The sequence below is a fragment of the Delphinapterus leucas genome, chromosome 12 (assembly GCF_059928025.1).
Source record: "Delphinapterus leucas isolate spDelLeu-1000000601 "Yukka" chromosome 12, BTC_Dleu_Yukka2, whole genome shotgun sequence".
Lineage (NCBI taxonomy): Eukaryota > Metazoa > Chordata > Mammalia > Artiodactyla > Monodontidae > Delphinapterus > Delphinapterus leucas.
In genome coordinates, this window is record NC_143140.1 from 70126043 (window position 1) to 70145000 (window position 18958).

The 18958-nt window shown below is 37.3% G+C and overlaps 1 protein-coding gene across 5 annotated transcripts in view; it reads left to right on the forward strand.

Annotated features, from left to right (window-relative positions):
• The window catches only part of PEX7 (peroxisomal biogenesis factor 7), a 90158-nt gene that overhangs the window by 65769 nt on the left and 5431 nt on the right, over positions 1-18958 (forward strand). Inside the window, exon 11 of one of the 5 annotated variants that reach the window (XM_089921655.1) lies at positions 1468-18956. The exons of the other annotated variants lie outside the window; for them this stretch is intronic. Within the exon in view, the coding sequence (XP_089777781.1) occupies positions 1468-1572 (105 nt within the window). The 3' untranslated portion in view covers positions 1573-18956. Of the gene's footprint in view, positions 1-1467; positions 18957-18958 lie in introns of those variants that run through there. 5 annotated transcript variants of the gene reach the window in all.

The window sequence follows — 18958 nt, forward strand, 5'->3', positions numbered from 1 at the left end:
GAGGAGGGAAGGGAGGGAAGGAAGGAGAGAAAGGGAAGAAGAAGAAAGGAAGGGAAGGAAGGGAGGGAAAGAAGGAGAGAGGAAAAAAAACTCTGGAAATGGCAAAAATGAAGTAAATATACAAGACACTGTTTAGGTTAATTTTATCACTCTGAAAAATAATTAACTGCCTAAAGCAAAAGTAGTATTGTATTCAATACATTTGTGTACAATATATTGTAAGGTTTTTAATATATGCAAAAGTAAAATGTAGGACAATAATAGAACAAGGGAAGAGAGGGAGGAGTTAGAAGTATACTGTTGTAAAGGCATTACTACATGTGAAGTGCTATAATACGATTTGAAGGTAGATTGTGATAAACTCAAGATGTATATTGTAAACCCTATGGTAACCTCTAAGAAATTTTTTTTTTTTTTTGTGGTACGCGGGCCTCTCACTGTTGTGGCCTCCCCCATTGCGGAGCACAGGCTCCGGATGCGCAGACTCAGGGGCCATGGCTCATGGGCCCAGCTGCTCCGTGGCATGTGGGATCTTCCCAGACCGGGGCATGAACCCATGTCCCCTGCATCGGCAGGTGGACTCTGAACCACTGCACCACGAGGGAAGCCCTCTAAGAAATTTTTTAAAAAGAGCTATCATTAATAAGCCAGTGGTGGAGATGATTATTTTAAAAATCAATTACTTCAACATAATAAAAGCCACATAGAAAAATCACACTTAGCCAACATCATACTCATTGGTGAAAGACTGAAAGCGTTTTCTTTAAGATCAGGGATAAGACAAGGATGTTCACTTCTACCACTTCTATTCAACATAATATTGGAAGTCCTAGCCAGAGCAATTAGTCAAGGAAAAGAAATAAAAGGCGTCTAAATTGGAAAGAAAGAAGTAAAATTATATCTGTTCTCAGATAACATGATCTTATATGTGGAAACCTTTGAATCCAACCATTTCAACAATTATATTAAATGTAAATGGTCTAAACACCGAAATTAAAAGACATTAAAAGTGATAGATATGTGAGGGACTTTGAGAAGACTAGGTCAAGATTTAGTGACCTATCAGATTTGGGGTTTGAAGAAGAGGTTTTCTGACTCCAAGTTCTAGGATTTGGTTACTTTCTATATAACATTTTCAGTGATTAGTTTATCCTGTTCTTCTCCATTTTATTTATACTGTGTCTTGGGCTTTAAACTTTCCTTTCAAACTAAGATCATGATCCCAACCGGTATGTCTTTTTAAAAAAGCATATCTAACATTAACACATTTTAACCCAAACATTTATTTTTATTATTAATGTATAGTTTTACCAAGTAACATTAAACTCCTTTCTAGGGGAAGTAAGAATCAAGTTCTTAGTGCATCTCCCTATTTTTTTCTCACTTATTTTATCTCAGTTATCTATTGCTATATAACAAACTCCCCCACAATTTATTGGCTTAAACAACAATTTTCTTTGCTTACAGTTCTGTGAGTCAACAATTTGGGCTGAGCTCAGCCAAGCAGTTCCTCTGTTGGTGTCTCATGTGGCTCTGGTCATCTGGCGGCTTAACCAGGACTGGGTGGTCTAAGATGGCCTCACATAGATGTGTAGGGTGTAGCACTGGTTGTCTCCTGATCCATGTGTCTCTAGGTAAGTTCAGGTTTCTTCACCTAGCATTGTAGCTTTCCAGGAGGACGAGAGCAAAAGCTGCAAGGTGTCTTCAGAACTAGACTTTGAAGTCACACAACATTCCTTCTGTGGCAAACCAAGTTACAAGGCCAGCTCAGATTCAGAGAGTGACAGAGAGACTCCACCTCTTGTTGGGAGTAGCTGCAAAGAATTTGTAGCCATTTAAAATCTACCACATTAACCTTTTGTTGGTATAGTTGGTAGTTTAAGTTATTTTTGACATATAATATTTATCCTTTATTCTCAAAAATATGTATTCAAGTTTACTTGTTCCATGTTAATTTAATTTCACTCTTTGTTCATAGTTTATTCTCTTAGAAAGTACCTTTCCATCTGCTTTCAAAAACGTGTCACCTCTGTGGTGATCTTAACAGCTGTGAGACTTTGCTGATGTTACTTTTGGGCTCCCATGTCTTAATATTTTCCCTGTCTTAAAGGAGATTTTTCTTGTATTTATAATTTTATATTTTTCTTTTTAGCTTCTCTATTCTTAGAGACCTGAAAAATGAGATCCAAAGACATTCTTGTATTATAACCTTCTTTCTTTTTGACAGAGTGCAAGATCTTGTCTTTAAAGGTTTAAAACTTGACAAATAAGTGTCTGGGGTCATTCTTTAAGGGTAATTGCTGAGAAATACTCTGTGCCCTCTTGTTAACCAGGCTGAAATCATCTTTCACTTCAGAAAAATTTTCTTTGAATTTTTTCCCTCTGATCTTGATTTGTATAGTCCTGGCATTTTCTCTTTTCTTTCTTATCATTATCTCTACATTGGAAACCTTTTTTTCTGTTTTTAGGCTTATGATTCTAGACCTGTAATATGTCCATTTGTATAATTGGGATTTTCTGTATTAATGTATTTTTAGAATCCCTGACTTTGTGCTCTGCATTATCAACTCTGCTCTTTTAAATGTTCATGGATATTTAGTTTAGTATTTATAAGCTGGGTACAAGTTTATATATCATTACACATTCCTTTTGGAATATAGTTATTTCTCTTTTAAATCCCCTTTAAACTAGGCATTATTAGTTCATTCCAAGACATCTCATCTATGTGTTTAATAAATTTATCTTTTTTCCCCATGATGAAATTGGGAAATTGTGTTTAGGAGAAAGAAAAAAGATTACCCATGGTTTTGCCACTCTAGAAACAATCTCTATTATACCATATTAACTTGTTTCTTTTCAGCCCTTTTTTAGGAATTTTTATTTGAAGTGTAACACCCGTATTGGAAAAGGCACATATTTTAAGTGTGCAACTCAGTTAAGTTATCAAGAAGTAACTATACCTGAATAACTACCATTTAGGTTAAGTATGGAACACACTACCAGCATCCCAAAAAGCCCACTCATGTTTCCTCCCAAATCTCATACCCCTTTCTCCTTCCCAAAGATAAGTACTCTCCTTTTCATTTTGTTTCAGTGGAAGATGCTTAGATTTGGTTCTGATTTAAACTAGTTCTGTAGGTGTGGTTTTTTGTTTTTTGTTTTTTGTTTTTGTGGTGCGTGGGCCTCTCACTGTTGTGGCCTCTCCCGTTGTGGAGCACAGGCTCCGGACGCGCAGGCTCAGTGGCCATGGCTCACGGGCCCAGCCGCTCCGCGGCATGTGGGATCCTCCCGGACCAGGGCACGAACCCGTGTCCCCTGCATCGGCAGGAGGACTCTCAACCACTGCGCCACCAGGGAAGCCCTGTAGGTGTGTTTTTAAAAGTATATTTGACTTTATTGATGTTTTAGTAAAAAATATGAGCAATATGTGTGTGTGTGTGTATATATATATATATATATATACACACACACACATAGAATCATTATGCTGTATACCTGGAACTGATGCAATATGGCAGTTCTATCTCAATTAAAATAAAATAATAAAGAAACAACAGCAAAAATATTAGGGTATCATTTAAAAATTCAGCTTATGTTTTGATTCAAATCCCTATTCCCACAATCTTAGATATCAGGTTGACAGTGGATAAAATATTTTAAAATTCTCAGTATGAGGTTGGAAAATCAGATTTTGAAGATGGCTAGCATTACAGGTAGTTAAGATATATGTGTCCTGTTCACCTTTAATCTGAGGTGATATTTTCTGCATCTGTCGCAGACTAGCTTTAGAGTTGAAAAGAACACGTGCCAGAAGCACCCAGTGTCCTCAGGCATTAGTCTCTGTTGTTTCCTCTTTGATGCTTTCATATTTGTGTAATTTTTAGCTTAAAACTGTATAACAAATGATTGTTTTCCCCCAGCCATAAAACCTACCCCAGGCCCAGCTCCGTAGGATCTTGGTGTAACCCTGTGTCTACTGCCCCCTGCACTGCATGAGCTGCCCTTGCAGTAAGAGCTTCCGAAATTTTTGACGCCTTAGCCTCTGCTGCCTCTGGGCTCCCATTCCTGAATCAGTCATTTGCTCTCTTATTCATTTTTCTTTCTCTAGACTATAGAGCATTGCTTCTTAAAAAACAGCAGACTTGACACACAACAAGTTACTTTTCAAAAAAACTTCATTTGGGCTCTTGGTCCTACTCAACTTACCTCTGAAGTCTTTTTGATGTTGTAACCCATTCTCCACAATATCGTTCCTCAACCTTCTGCAGTATCATTAGCACTCCGGACATTTGTCCTTACCTCCTATCTTGTTGTTAAAATAGACAAGAATGAATATCTTCTTCCAGCTCTATCACCTCAAAATATTTATGTTCCATCTCTCTTTTTCCCCTTTCCATTAGGTTCCTAATTTTCTCATTGGCTTCTTCATCCAGGTCAATAATCCACTGGTTTTTGTTTTGTTTTATTTTTAGACCATCAGTCAGTTCTTTTCTCTATTTTCAAAACTCACTTGATCCCACTGTCTTACCTCCCTACCAGTATATTCAGTTTCTCATCTATTATTAGACATCAAGAATTAGTAGTTTACCTGTTGCTTTTAGTTTCTCAAAGTCAACACTCTCTTTTAAGCCCCTGCATCTGTCTTCCTTTCATCATTCAGTTAAGCCCCAAAAGGTCACTAGTAAAAGCTCCTGAAAACCAAGTTAGCCTTTTCTCAGACTTTTTTTAGCTATATAATGTTAATTTTTTTAAAAGAAAAATCTTCCCCTCCTATTGCTTTAATGCTAACCATGCTAAGCAGTTTTCCTTACCTGTTTGCTAAATATCTCCATCTCTTAGGCCAGTTTCTTCCTTACCATCCTTCCAAAAGCAGATATTCTCCAATATACAAGTCTTAGTCCTCTAACTTTTATGCATCTTCTTCTTGCAGTTGGCGTTTAATTATATGTTAGTGATGCTTGACCCATTTATCCAATTGTCTTTACTGTGTGATCTCAATAGATGTTATTATATACTTATCCTTCAGTATTCCTAACGTGGTCAATTGATTGCATGATGGGGCCAGACTAGAGACCTGAGAAAGCATCCTAGTTTTCTTGTTTCTCTTTGCATCCCTAAATTCAAATGGGCATCAAGCTTATGAATTTTTCCTCACCAATATCTCTGAAATGTGGACCATACTATTCTAGCTCCACTGCCTTAGATAAGCATTTATTAGTATCTCTGCCATGGATGACTGCAGTAATCTCCTAACTGGTCTCTAAGCTCTTTCCATCATTCCACTGATTTCTCAGCACTGCTTATGGGGAGAGCTCTCCATAATGCAAGTCTGATTTTGTTAGTCCTTGACCTGAAATATATCAATGGCCCCATTAAAGGCAGCAACAAGATGAGGTTTGCCACCCTTATTACTGTTAATCAACATGGTTCTAAAAATTGTAGCCAATTAGTAATAGGAGAAAACAAAATGGAATATAAATATTTTTAAAAGGTAGAAAATTTTATCATTATTTGTACTTCATACTATCGTCAAATGTTATAATCCAAGAACATCAACTTTAAACCTATTAAAAATAATAAGTGTTCAATAAGGTCAATAAAGATATACAAAAATGAATACCATGTGGATACCAGTAATCATCAGTTAGAAAATAAAATGGCAAAAATTACTTTTACATGGCAAAAACTATGTGTATATATGGTACATAGAAGAATAAAAATTTTTAAATGTGCAGGACTCTAGATAAATAAAATTATATACCTTCACTAAGGGACTTTTTAAAAAGACTAGAATAAATGAACAGACATATCAGTTCTTGCAACAGAACACGTTTTTTTTTTCTTACGGCTGTCATTATTTTAGGCCTTTTTCATCTTATAAAGATATTACGTTTGCCTCCTAACAGGCCTTTGTCTTTTTGGAACGCGTGATCAGTCACTCCTGTGATTGCTCTTTAACTAATCTGACCATTAACTTTCTGCCATACGAGTTATATACCAGTTTTAATTTACAAATCAACATAGATAAATTGTCATCCTCATCATGTCCTCTCAGAAAACTTTCAAGAGGCAGCTTATTACCTCCATAGTAGAGTCTGAACTGTTAATCTTACTTTCAAGACTCAATATTATCTATGTTGCTTTCTAATTTTATTTCTCAACCATCCTATGTAATCTCCCTATTTCATACCAATTATGTTTTATTATTTGTGATCTCCATGTGTTTGCCACTTTTTCCCTCACTGTCCTCCACTTCTGCCTGGGCAAAGTATTTCTCCCGTTCCAAGTCCTGGACAAGGTCTTCTATTCCTTCTCTCCTTTCTCTTTTTTTTCTTCAGTACATATTCGAGTGCCAGCCATGTGTCAGGAGTTACATAGTGAATTTATGCAAACTCCCTGATATGTATGTACTAAATAAATGTTGAATGAACGAATGAATGAAAAGACCTTTTTTTAGTATATTAGTCAACACTTTCCTTACTTTTACTTAAACTCCATACTGATTAACATAATAAACCACGTTCTTCTCTGTAGTCACTTCCTTCCGGAAGCTGGTTGAGTAAATAAGACGTATTTTCTTTAGCCTGTTATATTTAATACATTGCAACATAATGTCTGGGCTGCTTTTTCAAAATTTAGAGTTGACTGTGATTTCTTTCATTCTCTTTACATCTCTCTGCTTATTTTTCTTGTTCATTTTTGCTAAAGAGGTCATATGTCATACAGATAATTATAGTAGTTTGAACAAGTTTCCCAAGGGCAAAAGCAATTGTCCACAAAATTGAGAGAAAGGAGTATAATGATAAATAGGAAATGGAAACCTTGTCAATAAAGTAAATCTCTTAATTGGTCTGTAGGGCTTCTTTGTTATATTAACAGCCATATTAAATCATTTGAAGTGTTACCTTATCAGTGGCATGTGTAAACATTTTAATAAAATGGAGAAAATTGATAAATTAAGGAATATAAATTCATTTTCTAAATTATACATGTATTTAAAGTCTGATATTTTCATTATAATGTTTCCTTTTCCAAAATTTGCATTTATAGGATCATTATTATTGAGGATGTTTTATGACAAGTCTTATTTGATCCATCAGTGATAAATTTTTATTATAAGCTCCTTATTGACTGGATTTGTTTCTTTAATACCCTTGGGTCTACTGTAGAACTTAGCCCAATACTTTGCACATAGGAAATGGTAAAATATTTGTTTAATACAGTTGCTCTCAAGCATTCCATGTATAACAATGTCATGATGTATATGCTATAGCTGTATTCAGAAATTAATGGGCTGTAGTGATAGATAATAAATTTCTATTCAGTTTTTCAAGAATGCTTCATTATATGTTTTAAAGAAATTGACATATTAGGGTAGTAGCAAGAAATTCATATTTCTAATTAGTGTGCTTATTCTTAAAACTTAGAAATATCTATTGTGCTGTTCAAAGTAAAATTGAAATAACTAAAAATAGAAGTTATATGGACTCTTACCCTATTAATTATTTTCCACTACCCTAGGAAATAGCAGCTTTTAAAAATAGTAATGAAAAAGGCTGATCCTGTCTTCAAACTTTACACTAAACAAAGAAGTACAAAACTTTTTGACAAACCATTTTTCCTGTAATGTCGATAATTTTCATTTTGAGTTTTATTGAAAAGGTTTGTGTTTTGATCTCAGATTAAAGGAAACTTAGGGGAGATAGGGATGAAATGTACTGCAGTGGGGGGTTGCAGGTTAAGAAATAAGTTTTCTACTTGAATATCCTTGCAGAAGATGTAGAGACTGGAGGCTCCTACCCTGTGGTGTCCACATGCACAGTCACCGCAAGGGGAGAGGGTCACACAAGATAGGCCTTGGCAGCCAGCCTTCAAGAAACCCTAGACGGGAGTCAGACAGGAGCCAGAAAAAAGCCTCTCTCAAAAGATTAAGAGTTTCATCAGAGGACTTATAATGCAATTTAGTTACCTTTAAGCTAGAACTTTTAGTTTTTCATTTATTCTTTTTTTGTTGTTGAAGTATAGTTGATTTACAATATTGTGTTAGTTTCAGATGTATAGCATAGTGGTTCAGTAGTTTGGCAGATTATATTCCATTACAGGTTATTATAAGATAATGGGTATAATTCCCTGTGCTGTACAGTATGTCCTTGTTGTTTATCCATTTGATGTGTAGTAGCTTGTATCTGTTAATCCCGTACTCCAAATTTGTCCCTCCTCTCTTCCTTCTTCCCTTTGGTAACCATAAGTTTGTTTTCTATACCTGTGAGTCTGTTTCTATTTTGCATGTATACCCATTTGTAGTATTTTTTGGTTTCCACATGTAAGTGATATCCTATGGTATTTTCTTTCTCTGGTCTTCATTTATTCTTATTTATTCCACTGCCTAGAACACTTTCCTTCTCTCCATTGTATCCCTGCTCCACAAACAAAGGCTCTCTGGCTTAGCCATACTTCTTTAAGCCACAGTTTAGATAATATGTCCTCCTGAAAGCATCCACTTTCCTCACATTTGGTTATAGTGACCCTTTTCCTATTTCTACTAGACCCTGTCATTCCTCTATCATTATTCACATCACTCTGCACTGTAGGTATCTATTTACTTATTAATCTCTCTGCTGGACTCCAGATCTGTGGAGACAGACGAGGACCATCTTGTTTACTGTAATATCTCCATACTTCTGACACAGAAGAGGTGCTCAGCAAACATTTGTTGAATAAATGGATGAATATAAGTATATATGTATATGTGTATTATATTTTAGATAGCTTCGTAGTGCAGAGGAGTATTTTACTAACAGCTCCTGGGACATAAAAGAAAGCTCCCTATGAAACCTCTAATTAATACAGGCAGACCTCGGAGATATTGCAGGCACGGTTCCAGACCACCACAATAAAGTGAATATCTCAATAAAGTGAATCACACAAATTTTTTGGTTTTCTGGTGCATATAAAAGTTATGTTTACCCTCTATTGTAGTCTGTTAAGTGTGCAATAGCATTAGGTCTAAAAAAAAGTACATAACGTTAATTTTAAAAATACTGTATTGCTAAAACATGCTAACCATCATCTGTGCCTTCAGTGAGTTGTAATCTTTTTGCTGGTGGAGGGTCTTATCTCAGTGGTGATGGCTGCTGAAGGCTGGGGTGGCCGTGACAATTTCGTAAATAAGAGAGCAGTGAAATTTGCCGTATTGATTGACTTCCTTTTACAAACAACTTCTTATACTGTGTAATGCTGTTGGATAGCATTTTTACCCACAGTAGAACTTCTTTCAAAATTGGAGTCAGTCCTTTTAAACCTTGCTGCTGCTTTGTCAACTAAGTTTATATAATATTCTAAATCCTTTGTTGTCATTTCAACAGTCTTCACAGCATCTTCAACCAGGAATAGACTACATCTCAAGAAATCACTTTCTTTGCTTATCCATAAGAAGCAACTCCTCATCTGTTAACGTTTTATCATGAAATTGCAGCAGTTCATTCAATTGAATCACAGTTCAGTCAGGTTCCACTTCTAATTCTAGCTCTCTTGCTGTTTCCACAGCATCTGCAGTTAACTTCCTCCACTGCAGTCTTCAGCTCCTCAAAGTCACCCATGAGGGCTGGAATCAGCTTCTTCCACATTCCTGTTCTCGTTGATAGTTTGACCTTTCCCCATGAGTCATGGATGTTCTTAATGGCATCTGGAATGGTGAATCCTTTCCAGAATGTTTTCAGTTGACTTTGCCCAGATCTATCAGAAGAGTCACTATCTATGGTAGCCTTATGAAATGTTTTTCTTAAATAATAAGACTTAGAAGTTGAAATTACTCTTTGGTCCATGAGCTGCAGAATGGATGTTGTGTTAGTAGGCATGAAAACAACATTAATCTAATTGTACATCTCCATCAAAGCTCTTGGGTGGCCAAAGTGCATTGCCAATGAGCAGTAATATTTTGAAAGGAATCTTTTTTCTGAGTAGTAGTTTTCAACAGTGGGCTTAAAATATTCAGCAAACCATTTTGTAAGCAGAGGTGCTGTCATCCAGACTTTGTTGTTCCATTTCTGGAGAACAGGCAGAGTCAATTTAACATAATTCTTAAGGGCCCTAGGATTTTCAGTATGGTAAATGAACATTGGCTTCAACTTAGAGTCACCAGCTACATTAGCCCCTGATGAGAGAGCCAGTCTGTCCTTTGAAGCTTTGAAGCCAGGTATTGACTTCTCTTCTTGAGCTATAAAAGTCCAAGATGGCATCTTCTTCCAAAAGTAGCCTGTTTAGTAGTCTAAACATTGGGAGTCTGTTGTTTAGTGTAGCCAGCTCATTATCTTAGTTTGATCTTCTGGATTAACTTGCTGTAGCTTCTGTATCAGCACCCTCTGCTTCAACTTTTATGTTATGGAGAGGGCTTCTTTCCCTAAACCTCATAAACCAAGCTTTGCTCCTCCAAATTTTTCTTCTGCAACTTCCTCACCTCTTTCATTTCTTCATAGAATTGAAGAGAGTTAGGGCCTTGCTCTGGATTAGGCTTTGGCTTAAGGGAATGTTGTGACTGGTTTGATCTTCTATCCAGACCACTAAAACTTTCTCCATGTCAGCAATAAAGCTGTTTCACTTCCTTATCATTCGTGTGCTCACTGGAGTAGCACTTTTAATTTCCTTCAAGAACTCTTTTTTTTGCATTCACAGCTTGGCTAACTGGTGAAAGAGGCCTGGTTTTGGGTCTGTCTTGGTTTTTTTTTTGTTTGTTTTTTTGTGGTACGCGGGCCTCTCACTGCGGAGCACAGGCTCCGGACGCGCAGGCTCAGCGGCCATGGCTCACGGGCCCAGCTGCTCTGCAGCATGTGGGATCCTCCCGGACTGGGGCACAAACCCGTGTCCCCTGCATTGGCAGGCGGACTCTCAACCACTGCGCCACCAGGGAAGCCCTGTCTTGGCTTTTGGCACGCCTTCCTCACTAAGCTTAATCATTTCTAGCTTTTGGTTTAAAGTTAGAGACATGCGACTTTTCCTTTCACTTGGACACTCAGAGGCCATTGTAGGGTTGTTAATTGACCTGTCTTGGGGAGTAGAGAGGCCTGAGGAGAGGTAGCGAGATGGGGCAGATGGCCAGTTGGTGGAGCAGTCAGAGCACAAACAACATTTATTGATGAAGTTTGTTGTCTCGTATGGGCACAGCCGTGGCACCCCAAAACAATTACAATAGGAATATGAAAGATCACTGATCACAGATGACCATAACAAATATAGTAATAATGAAAACACTTGAAATATTGCAAGAATTACCAAAATGTGACACAGACACAAAGTGAGCAAATGTTAGAAAAATGGTGTCAGTAGACTTGCTTGATGCAGGGTTGCCACCTTCAATTTATTAAAAAACACAGTATCTTCAAAGTACAATAAAGCAAATCACGATAAGACGAGGTATTCATGGTGCTCAGAAATTCCATTTATCCCCCAAATCCTATAAAACTTTTTGCCTTTACCCAGATCTCTGACCTCACACCTGATTAGGTGCTCGTTACCACGTTTGAGGCTCTACTCAGGAAAATCACTGCGCATACATGGATTCATTCATTCATTCATTCATTTATTCAACAAGCATTTATTAAAGGTTTATTATATACAAAACACAAAGAATACAGATTTGCTCAAGACATGTAATCACTGACTCTAAAAAGATCCTGTTTAGGTTTAGTTGTACAAAAGTGTTTACATCCATATGTGAATGTTGTTAGAAAACAGAAGCTATATTGCCCAGAGTACTGTCACTTTCTTCTTAGTTGTCATAAAGCATAGAGCCTAATTTATTGTGCAAGTGTGGTAATGTGCTCAGCTCTGATGCCTGAAAGATTTTGCTCCATTTGTTCCCTTTAGAACAGATTTTTTTAAATCTGTATTTCCTTAATTTGGCCCTGTGGGTTTTAGCCCATTTAGAACTCACCAGGGTACAAATCTCAAATAAAATGAGTAAAATAAAAATATTGTTATTAACCATAGTTTAAATGGGTAATAAAATTTTCTAATGCGTTTGAGTAGAAATTCTGGATACTTGCTTACGTATCAATAGAATAAGATCGGGAAGCTATGTAAACTTTTGGTTAAGAACGCTTCAGGTAGGACTAGTGTTTTTCTTTAAAGATAGTTCAGTCATGTTTCTTCTTTCTTAGTCCTCCTCCCAATTCACGGTCTTCCTACCACATATCAACCTACCAGATTTGAAGCTTAGATTCTAAATAAAAATGTGAAAATACGGCACAAGGTGTTTTCCATTGTATTAGTGGCAAATTAACCTCTTCTTTCTCCTCAAGAAAGGAAGAGAAATTTTCCTTCAGAAGATTATTTGAATAATGCTAAATTTCTTTTTAGTCAACAACAAAAAATTCCTGCACATAAAGTACTCCCAAAGAAGTCCAGGTTAGTGCACAGGACAAAAGTCCTGTTAATTGATATACAGTCAGCCTTCTGTACCCACGGGTTCCCCATCCACACATTTAACCAACTGCGGATTGAATATTAGGGGAAAAAAATTCCAGAAAGTTCCAAAGAACAAAACTTGATTTGCCACACACTGTCAACTATTTCTGTAGCGTTTACATTGTATTTACAACTATATACATGGCATTTACATTGTATTAGACATTATAAGTAATCTAGAGGTGATTTAAAAGTATATGGAAGAATGTATATAGGTTACATGCAAATACTACAGCATTTTATATAAGGGGCTATAGCATCCGTGGATTTTGGTGTGTGTTGGGGTCCTGGAACCAGTCCCCTACCAGATACTAAGGGAGGACTGTATATCAGGGGTTCTATATTAGAGGTTCTCATTTCTGGCTGCATATTAGACTCTTCCCGACGTATTTATAATACTCAGCTGGTGAATGCTCTGGATTAACTTTTGGGGGGCCAGGGGTTGAGACTCTGAAGGAAATGATTGATTTTCTCTCCCCTCCCCTCAAAATGTATATACCCACAAAATATTGCATTGTGGACTTTCTGAAGCCCATCTGTGGACCTTGGTTTAAAGACCCCCCAGCTGGGGCTTCCCTGGTGGCGCAGTGGTTGAGAGTCCGCCTGCCGATGCAGGGGGACACAGGTTCGTGCCCCGGTCCGGGAAGATCCCACGTGCCGCGGAGCGGCTGGGCCCGTGAGCCATGGCCGCTGAGCCTGCGCGTTTAGAGCCTGTGCTCCGCAACGGGAGAGGCCACAACAGTGAGAGGCCCACGTACCGCAAAGAAAAAAAAAAAAAAAAAGACCCCCAGCTGTAGATCAGCCCTAGGTGATACCAATGAAGCTGCTCCCAGGACCACACCTTGAGGACCAGTGCTATGAGGATGGCAGTCATCTGTCTTACAAAGCCCTCCAGGTGATTCTAATGCATGCCAAAGCTTGAGAAGTACTGCCCAATAGAAATGCCTCTAGGAAACTACAGTTTAATAGTATGCTTTTGTCTCAATTGAGGGTTGAGATGTTTATTTTAAAAACAGCCATGTGAAGAATGACTTGTATCTCTTGTAAATCCACTCTTTTGGTATTGAATGCTTTTTGTAGTGGAGGTATATTATTATATATTTCTCTTATAGTCAAGTTCTAGAAAAAACTTTATCTCCCCTGATAAACTGGTAAATTTATTATGCTATTTGCTTATCTTACATTACAGTTTGCATTTGTCAGCTTTGCTGTCAGAAGGTGGAGATAGCGCTCAATTTCATACCCCATTTTAGCAGTTATTCTTAGCCTCTTTTTCCTAGTATAATTATCGGCCCCTTATCCCCATTTCATGTGTGTTCTTTTAATGAAACGGCTTTTCTGTGGCCATGTTAAAGGATAATTTTCAAAATGGCAGTCATGGCTCTCATACAAATATAGCATGAACATGTGTCAAAGACCTTATGTAACTTGTGAAGGATTTTACAACTAGCTCAAAGGAGCCGAAGAAAAAACACATATAGGCAATTGCTGAATGTGAAAATGAATTTACTAATAGGTGCAGAACGGGTCAGTATCTATAAGGCAGTAACATTTAATGATTAGAATCATCTCTTGGGAGACAGGATGAGGCATCAGTTGCATCTCCACAGGACAACCTTCATTTGCAATTTTAATGGCTGAGAATCATTTGATTACTATCAGTTTTCTATAACTTTAGAGTTGTAAAATAATCCAGTCAAAGACATTGGAAGGCATAGACCCCTATAGAATCAGGTAACCCTGTGGGGCTCTAGGACAATGCCAGCATTCTGCTGAAAGAACACCTAGCAATCTTTTTGCTGATTGCAATCTTTCACAGTTTTTCCTGACAGCAAGGTAAGGAGCAAAGAAATGAGTCCTCATATAGGAGACTGAAACGGAGAAAGAGGATCTTCGGTAGATGAGGAAGGAGATATCCTGTTATCGTCTTCTCATTCTCTATGCTGACTCTGGCCTTGAAGGAGTCTTCATGGCAGGAGTGCATTCCCGGGGATGGGAGGGAAAGATGGCTTGTTGTGGAGAAGCAGGATGAGACCTGGGAAAGATTCCTTGCTGTGTTTGACAAGCTAAAGCAATGAGTGGATCTCATCCAGTAAAGCAGATTTTTTATTATCATGTCATCTGTTTGTTTATTTTTTGGTCTTTTTGTTAACTCTTATTTTTAGCAGTCTTTTTTTTTTTTTAAATGTCTTTTAGGCTGGCCTCAGATAGGTAGTATGGGAAATTAAGAAAAAGCCCCAGGGGCTTCCCTGGTGGCACAGTGGTTGAGAATCTGCCTGCCAATGCAGGGGACACGGGTTCGAGCCCTGGTCCGGGAAGATTCCACATGCCGCAGAGCGGCTGGGCCTGTGAGGCACAACTACTGAGCCTGCGCGTCTGGAGCTTGTGCTCGGCAACAAGAGAGGCCGCGACAGTGAGAGGCCTGTGCACCGCGATGAAGAGTGGCCCCTGCTCGCCACAACTAGAGAAAGCCCACGCACAGAAACGAAGACCCAACACAGCCAAAAATAAATAAATAAATAAAATTTAAAAAGAAAAAGCCCCATGTTTACCCTAAGTTATAGAATGCCTTTAAGGCCATTGGGGTGGTGATGGTAATTAATGAGTGCCCCCTAACCCGAGACCCACAGCGACCACACCGTCACCTTTCTTTACCAGGAAGTCTCTACAGTGCCTTCCTTAGAGAATCTGGAGCTGCATTGTTAGTTTACTAAAGTGCTTCTTACCTTATTATTTTTTTAATTGTTAGCTTTTTAAAACTTATAGCACTAGATGGGGTTTAATTAATTAGTTAATGGAGAAATAGTGTTTGCATTAATTTGAGTCAATCTGTTCATAATTCTGTATCATTGCAGTTTTAGGTCTTTCTCATATTACCAATTAACGTAGTACAGAATTATGAACATTTGCTGATTCAGTGGCCTTGACATCTGTTAGTTATAAGTTCTGAGTAATTAAGAAGCTGGATTGAAGGGTGCTAAATAGGGATTCAGAAAGGTAATTTACGGATACCTTATATTAGAAGCTTAAGTCTCATTTCTCTGATTCTTTTCTCCATAATAGTTGACACCTAACATACAGAAAGGCCCAGCACTTGGAAAAAAATGTACATAGGTGAGACGGATACATTTGTGTAATGATCTTTGTATTCCGTGGCATAAAAATTTACAGTTGCAGGATTAGGCAGAGATGAGTGTCAGTTGGCCTTCTGTGCGGCACTATTTTCAGTGGACAGACTCAACAGATTTAGGTTCTGGTTCCAACTCTGCTGCTCTAGTGTGGTTATGAGAAAAAATTAATCTCTGCAATCTTAATCTATAAAGTACATTCTTTGAGCTAATCTTCATTGTGTCATTGTTATGACATGGAACATGACATGGTCCATGCCCTCAAAGAGCTGAAGACCCATGTGTCAGTAAATAAGCACAGCTGACTAGGTACAGTGAATGACTTCACAGAGGAGGTAATGCTTAAACGGATTCTTCCCAAAAGAGGTGTCATCTCCAGGCAAAACAAGGTGAGGGGCAGAGGGAAAGGGAAGGAGAAAGAGGTTATTCAGGGGAGGGGATCAGTGAGAGGATAAGAGTGCGGAGGCATGAACAAGATGCCAGGATTTGAGTGTGTGAGCCTGGTGCAGTGAGAATAAAAGAAGTGGGTAGCAACCAAATCTTGAAGAGTCTGGTTTTTAATGCTTAAATTAAAAAAGTGTGACTGAAAGGTCTCTAATGCTTTCTCTAGCTTGGATTCTGATCTGAGATATTGTTAATGAATGATAAGGAGTTAATATGTTCTGATTAATCTGAGCAGTTCCTGTATCCTATAGTGACAGCCAGGTAATTAGATTGACCAGGACTGTGAGTTCCCTTATATAACTTTCAGCCTTTGCAACCATTAAAGGACGGGAAATACAGTGCAAATAACTTTGGTCAATTCCCTCTCCTGCTACTTCATCCTTCATGTTACTATCTACATTTTTTCATTTCTTCTTCTTATTTTATTGTGGAAAATTTCAAATGTATAAAAAGCAAACAATAGGATAATGCACTTCCATTATCCAGCTTCAACAATTATCAACATTCTTGTTTTGTTTATTCCTCTACTCATGTCCCACTCCTCATTCATTATTATTATTATTGCTATTATTGTTGTTGTCATTATTATTCTTACTATTTTTAGGTATCATCTACATACAGTGAAATGTACAAATCTTAGATATAGGTTTTTGACAGATACACTGTATAATCTACATCCCATCTCAATACAAAACATTTGCATCTTCCTCCAAAATTCCCTTGTACCCCTTTCCAGACTTTCCCTAGCCCCATCCCTCCCTCCAGCTGAAAAGACAAAACAAACCAAAGCCCTAATTTTTTTTTCATCTTAGATTAGTTTTGCCTGTTTTAGAACTTATATGACGGAATCTCCTGAATGTACTCTTTTGTTTCTGGCTTCTTTCACTCCACTTATTATCTGTGGGATTCATCCACGTTCTCTCCATTGTGTTGCTTAGCAACATTCTGTTGCACGAATTTACTACAATTTGTTACCCATTCTTTTGTCTGTCTTTTGGTTGTTTCCAGTTATGCGGTATTGTGAATGAAGTTGCTGTGTACGTCCTTGCATACATTGCTTTGTGAAGATGTTTTCATTTCTGTTGGAAACCCCTCTAGGAATGGAATCACTAGGTATATGTTTAACTTTATAAGGAATGGGCAGTTTTCCAAAGAGTGGTTATACCAGCAAGGTATGAGAGTTAGAGCTGCTCTACATCCCTGCTAACATACGATATTGTCTATCTAAAATTAAAATTTTAGCCATTCTCATGAGTAAGTAGTGATATCTCATGGTGGTTTTTATTTGCATTTCCTTGATGCCTAATGATGGTGAATATTTTTATGTGCTTATTGGTCATTCATATATCCTTTTTTTATCTGTTAATAAAATTTTTTTTATTTGTGTTGTCTTTTTATTATTGAGTTATAGTTGTTCTTTATATATTGTGGATACAAGTTCTTTGCCAGATATATGTTTTGTGAACATTTTCTCCCACTCTGTGTTTTGCTTATTCGGTTTCTTAGCAGTGTCTTTTGATGAGTAAAAGTTTTATTTTTGATTGAGTCTAAGTTATCTAATTTTTATGGTTATTGCTTCCTGTTTAAGAAATCTTAACTTACCTTCAGATTGAGACTATATTCTCCTGTGTTTTCTTCTAAAAGCTTAATACCATTAGCTTTTATATTTCAGTCTGTGGGCCATCCATCTCAAATGAACTTTTGTTTATGGTGTGAAGTTGTGGTTGAATTCATTTTTTTCCATATGGACGTCCAGTTCTAGCATCATTTGTTGAAAAGACTTTTCTTTCCCTGTTGGATTGTTTTGGTACATTTGTTGAAAAGCAGCTGTCCAAGTGTGGGGTCTATTCCTGAGTATGTTCTGTTCCTTTGACCTATTTGTATATCCTTATTCCAGTATTGCATTGTCTTGATTACTGTAGTTTTATGATAAGTCTTGAGTCAGACAGTGTAAGTAGTATAACTTTGTTGTTCTTTGTCAAGATTTTTGTGGTTATTTTAGGTCCTCTGCCTTTCTACTTCAACTTTAAAAGTCACTTTCTCCATTTCTATTAAAAAGCCTGCTGGGATTATGAATTATTTATAAATTATTTGGGGGGAGAATTAACTTCTTAAATACTGAACCCATGAACATGGTGTATTTTCCATTTATTTGGGCCTTCTTTAATTTCTCTCAGCTGTGTTTTAGTGTGGACATTTTGCATATCTGTTGTTAAATGTGTTGCTAAGTATTTTGTTATTTGATGCTATTGTAAATTAATTTTTTGATTGTAATTTAAAATTTTTTTCTTGCTAGTATACAGAAATGTGATTGATTTTATATAGTAATCTTATACCCTGAGACATTGCTACACTTACCAAATTTTTAACACACAGTTCCTGAGCACCATGAACTATCTTCCCTTCATGTTTTTATGTGACTTTTTGGACTCGAATGTCCATATCTCCCATGTCTGACCCTAAAGAGGGCCAGTGTGAATGCCACGGCATTTGTGAAATCTTCTGACACTGCCCCAGTTGGATTCAAAGAGTTCCTCCCCTGAGACTCTCTATTAGAGCACTTTCCACTTTTGGTTTTGAATGAGCCATTCTTTGAAGGCAAGAGCTATACTTTACTTCCTTTTTTATCCCCACAATAGCTAGTATGATGCCCAGTTTAGGAATGTATCTTTTCAACATTTATCTCAGGACCTGTAGGGAATTATGTAGCTCTGGCAGGAAATCCTTACAGGCAACTTCAATCATTTGGAACCAGTCCCCAAAGTGTATCTTAAAAAGGGAAAATAGACCTTTTTTCAAAAACGTGTCCCTGTGTACTTCCTATTTAAAGAGATGTTCCCTGGTGGATGATCTACTTACACTCTAAAAGACTTAGGCTTTTCTGCCAGTTTTGAACATTTGTAGATTATGTTTCCTTTTTGTTT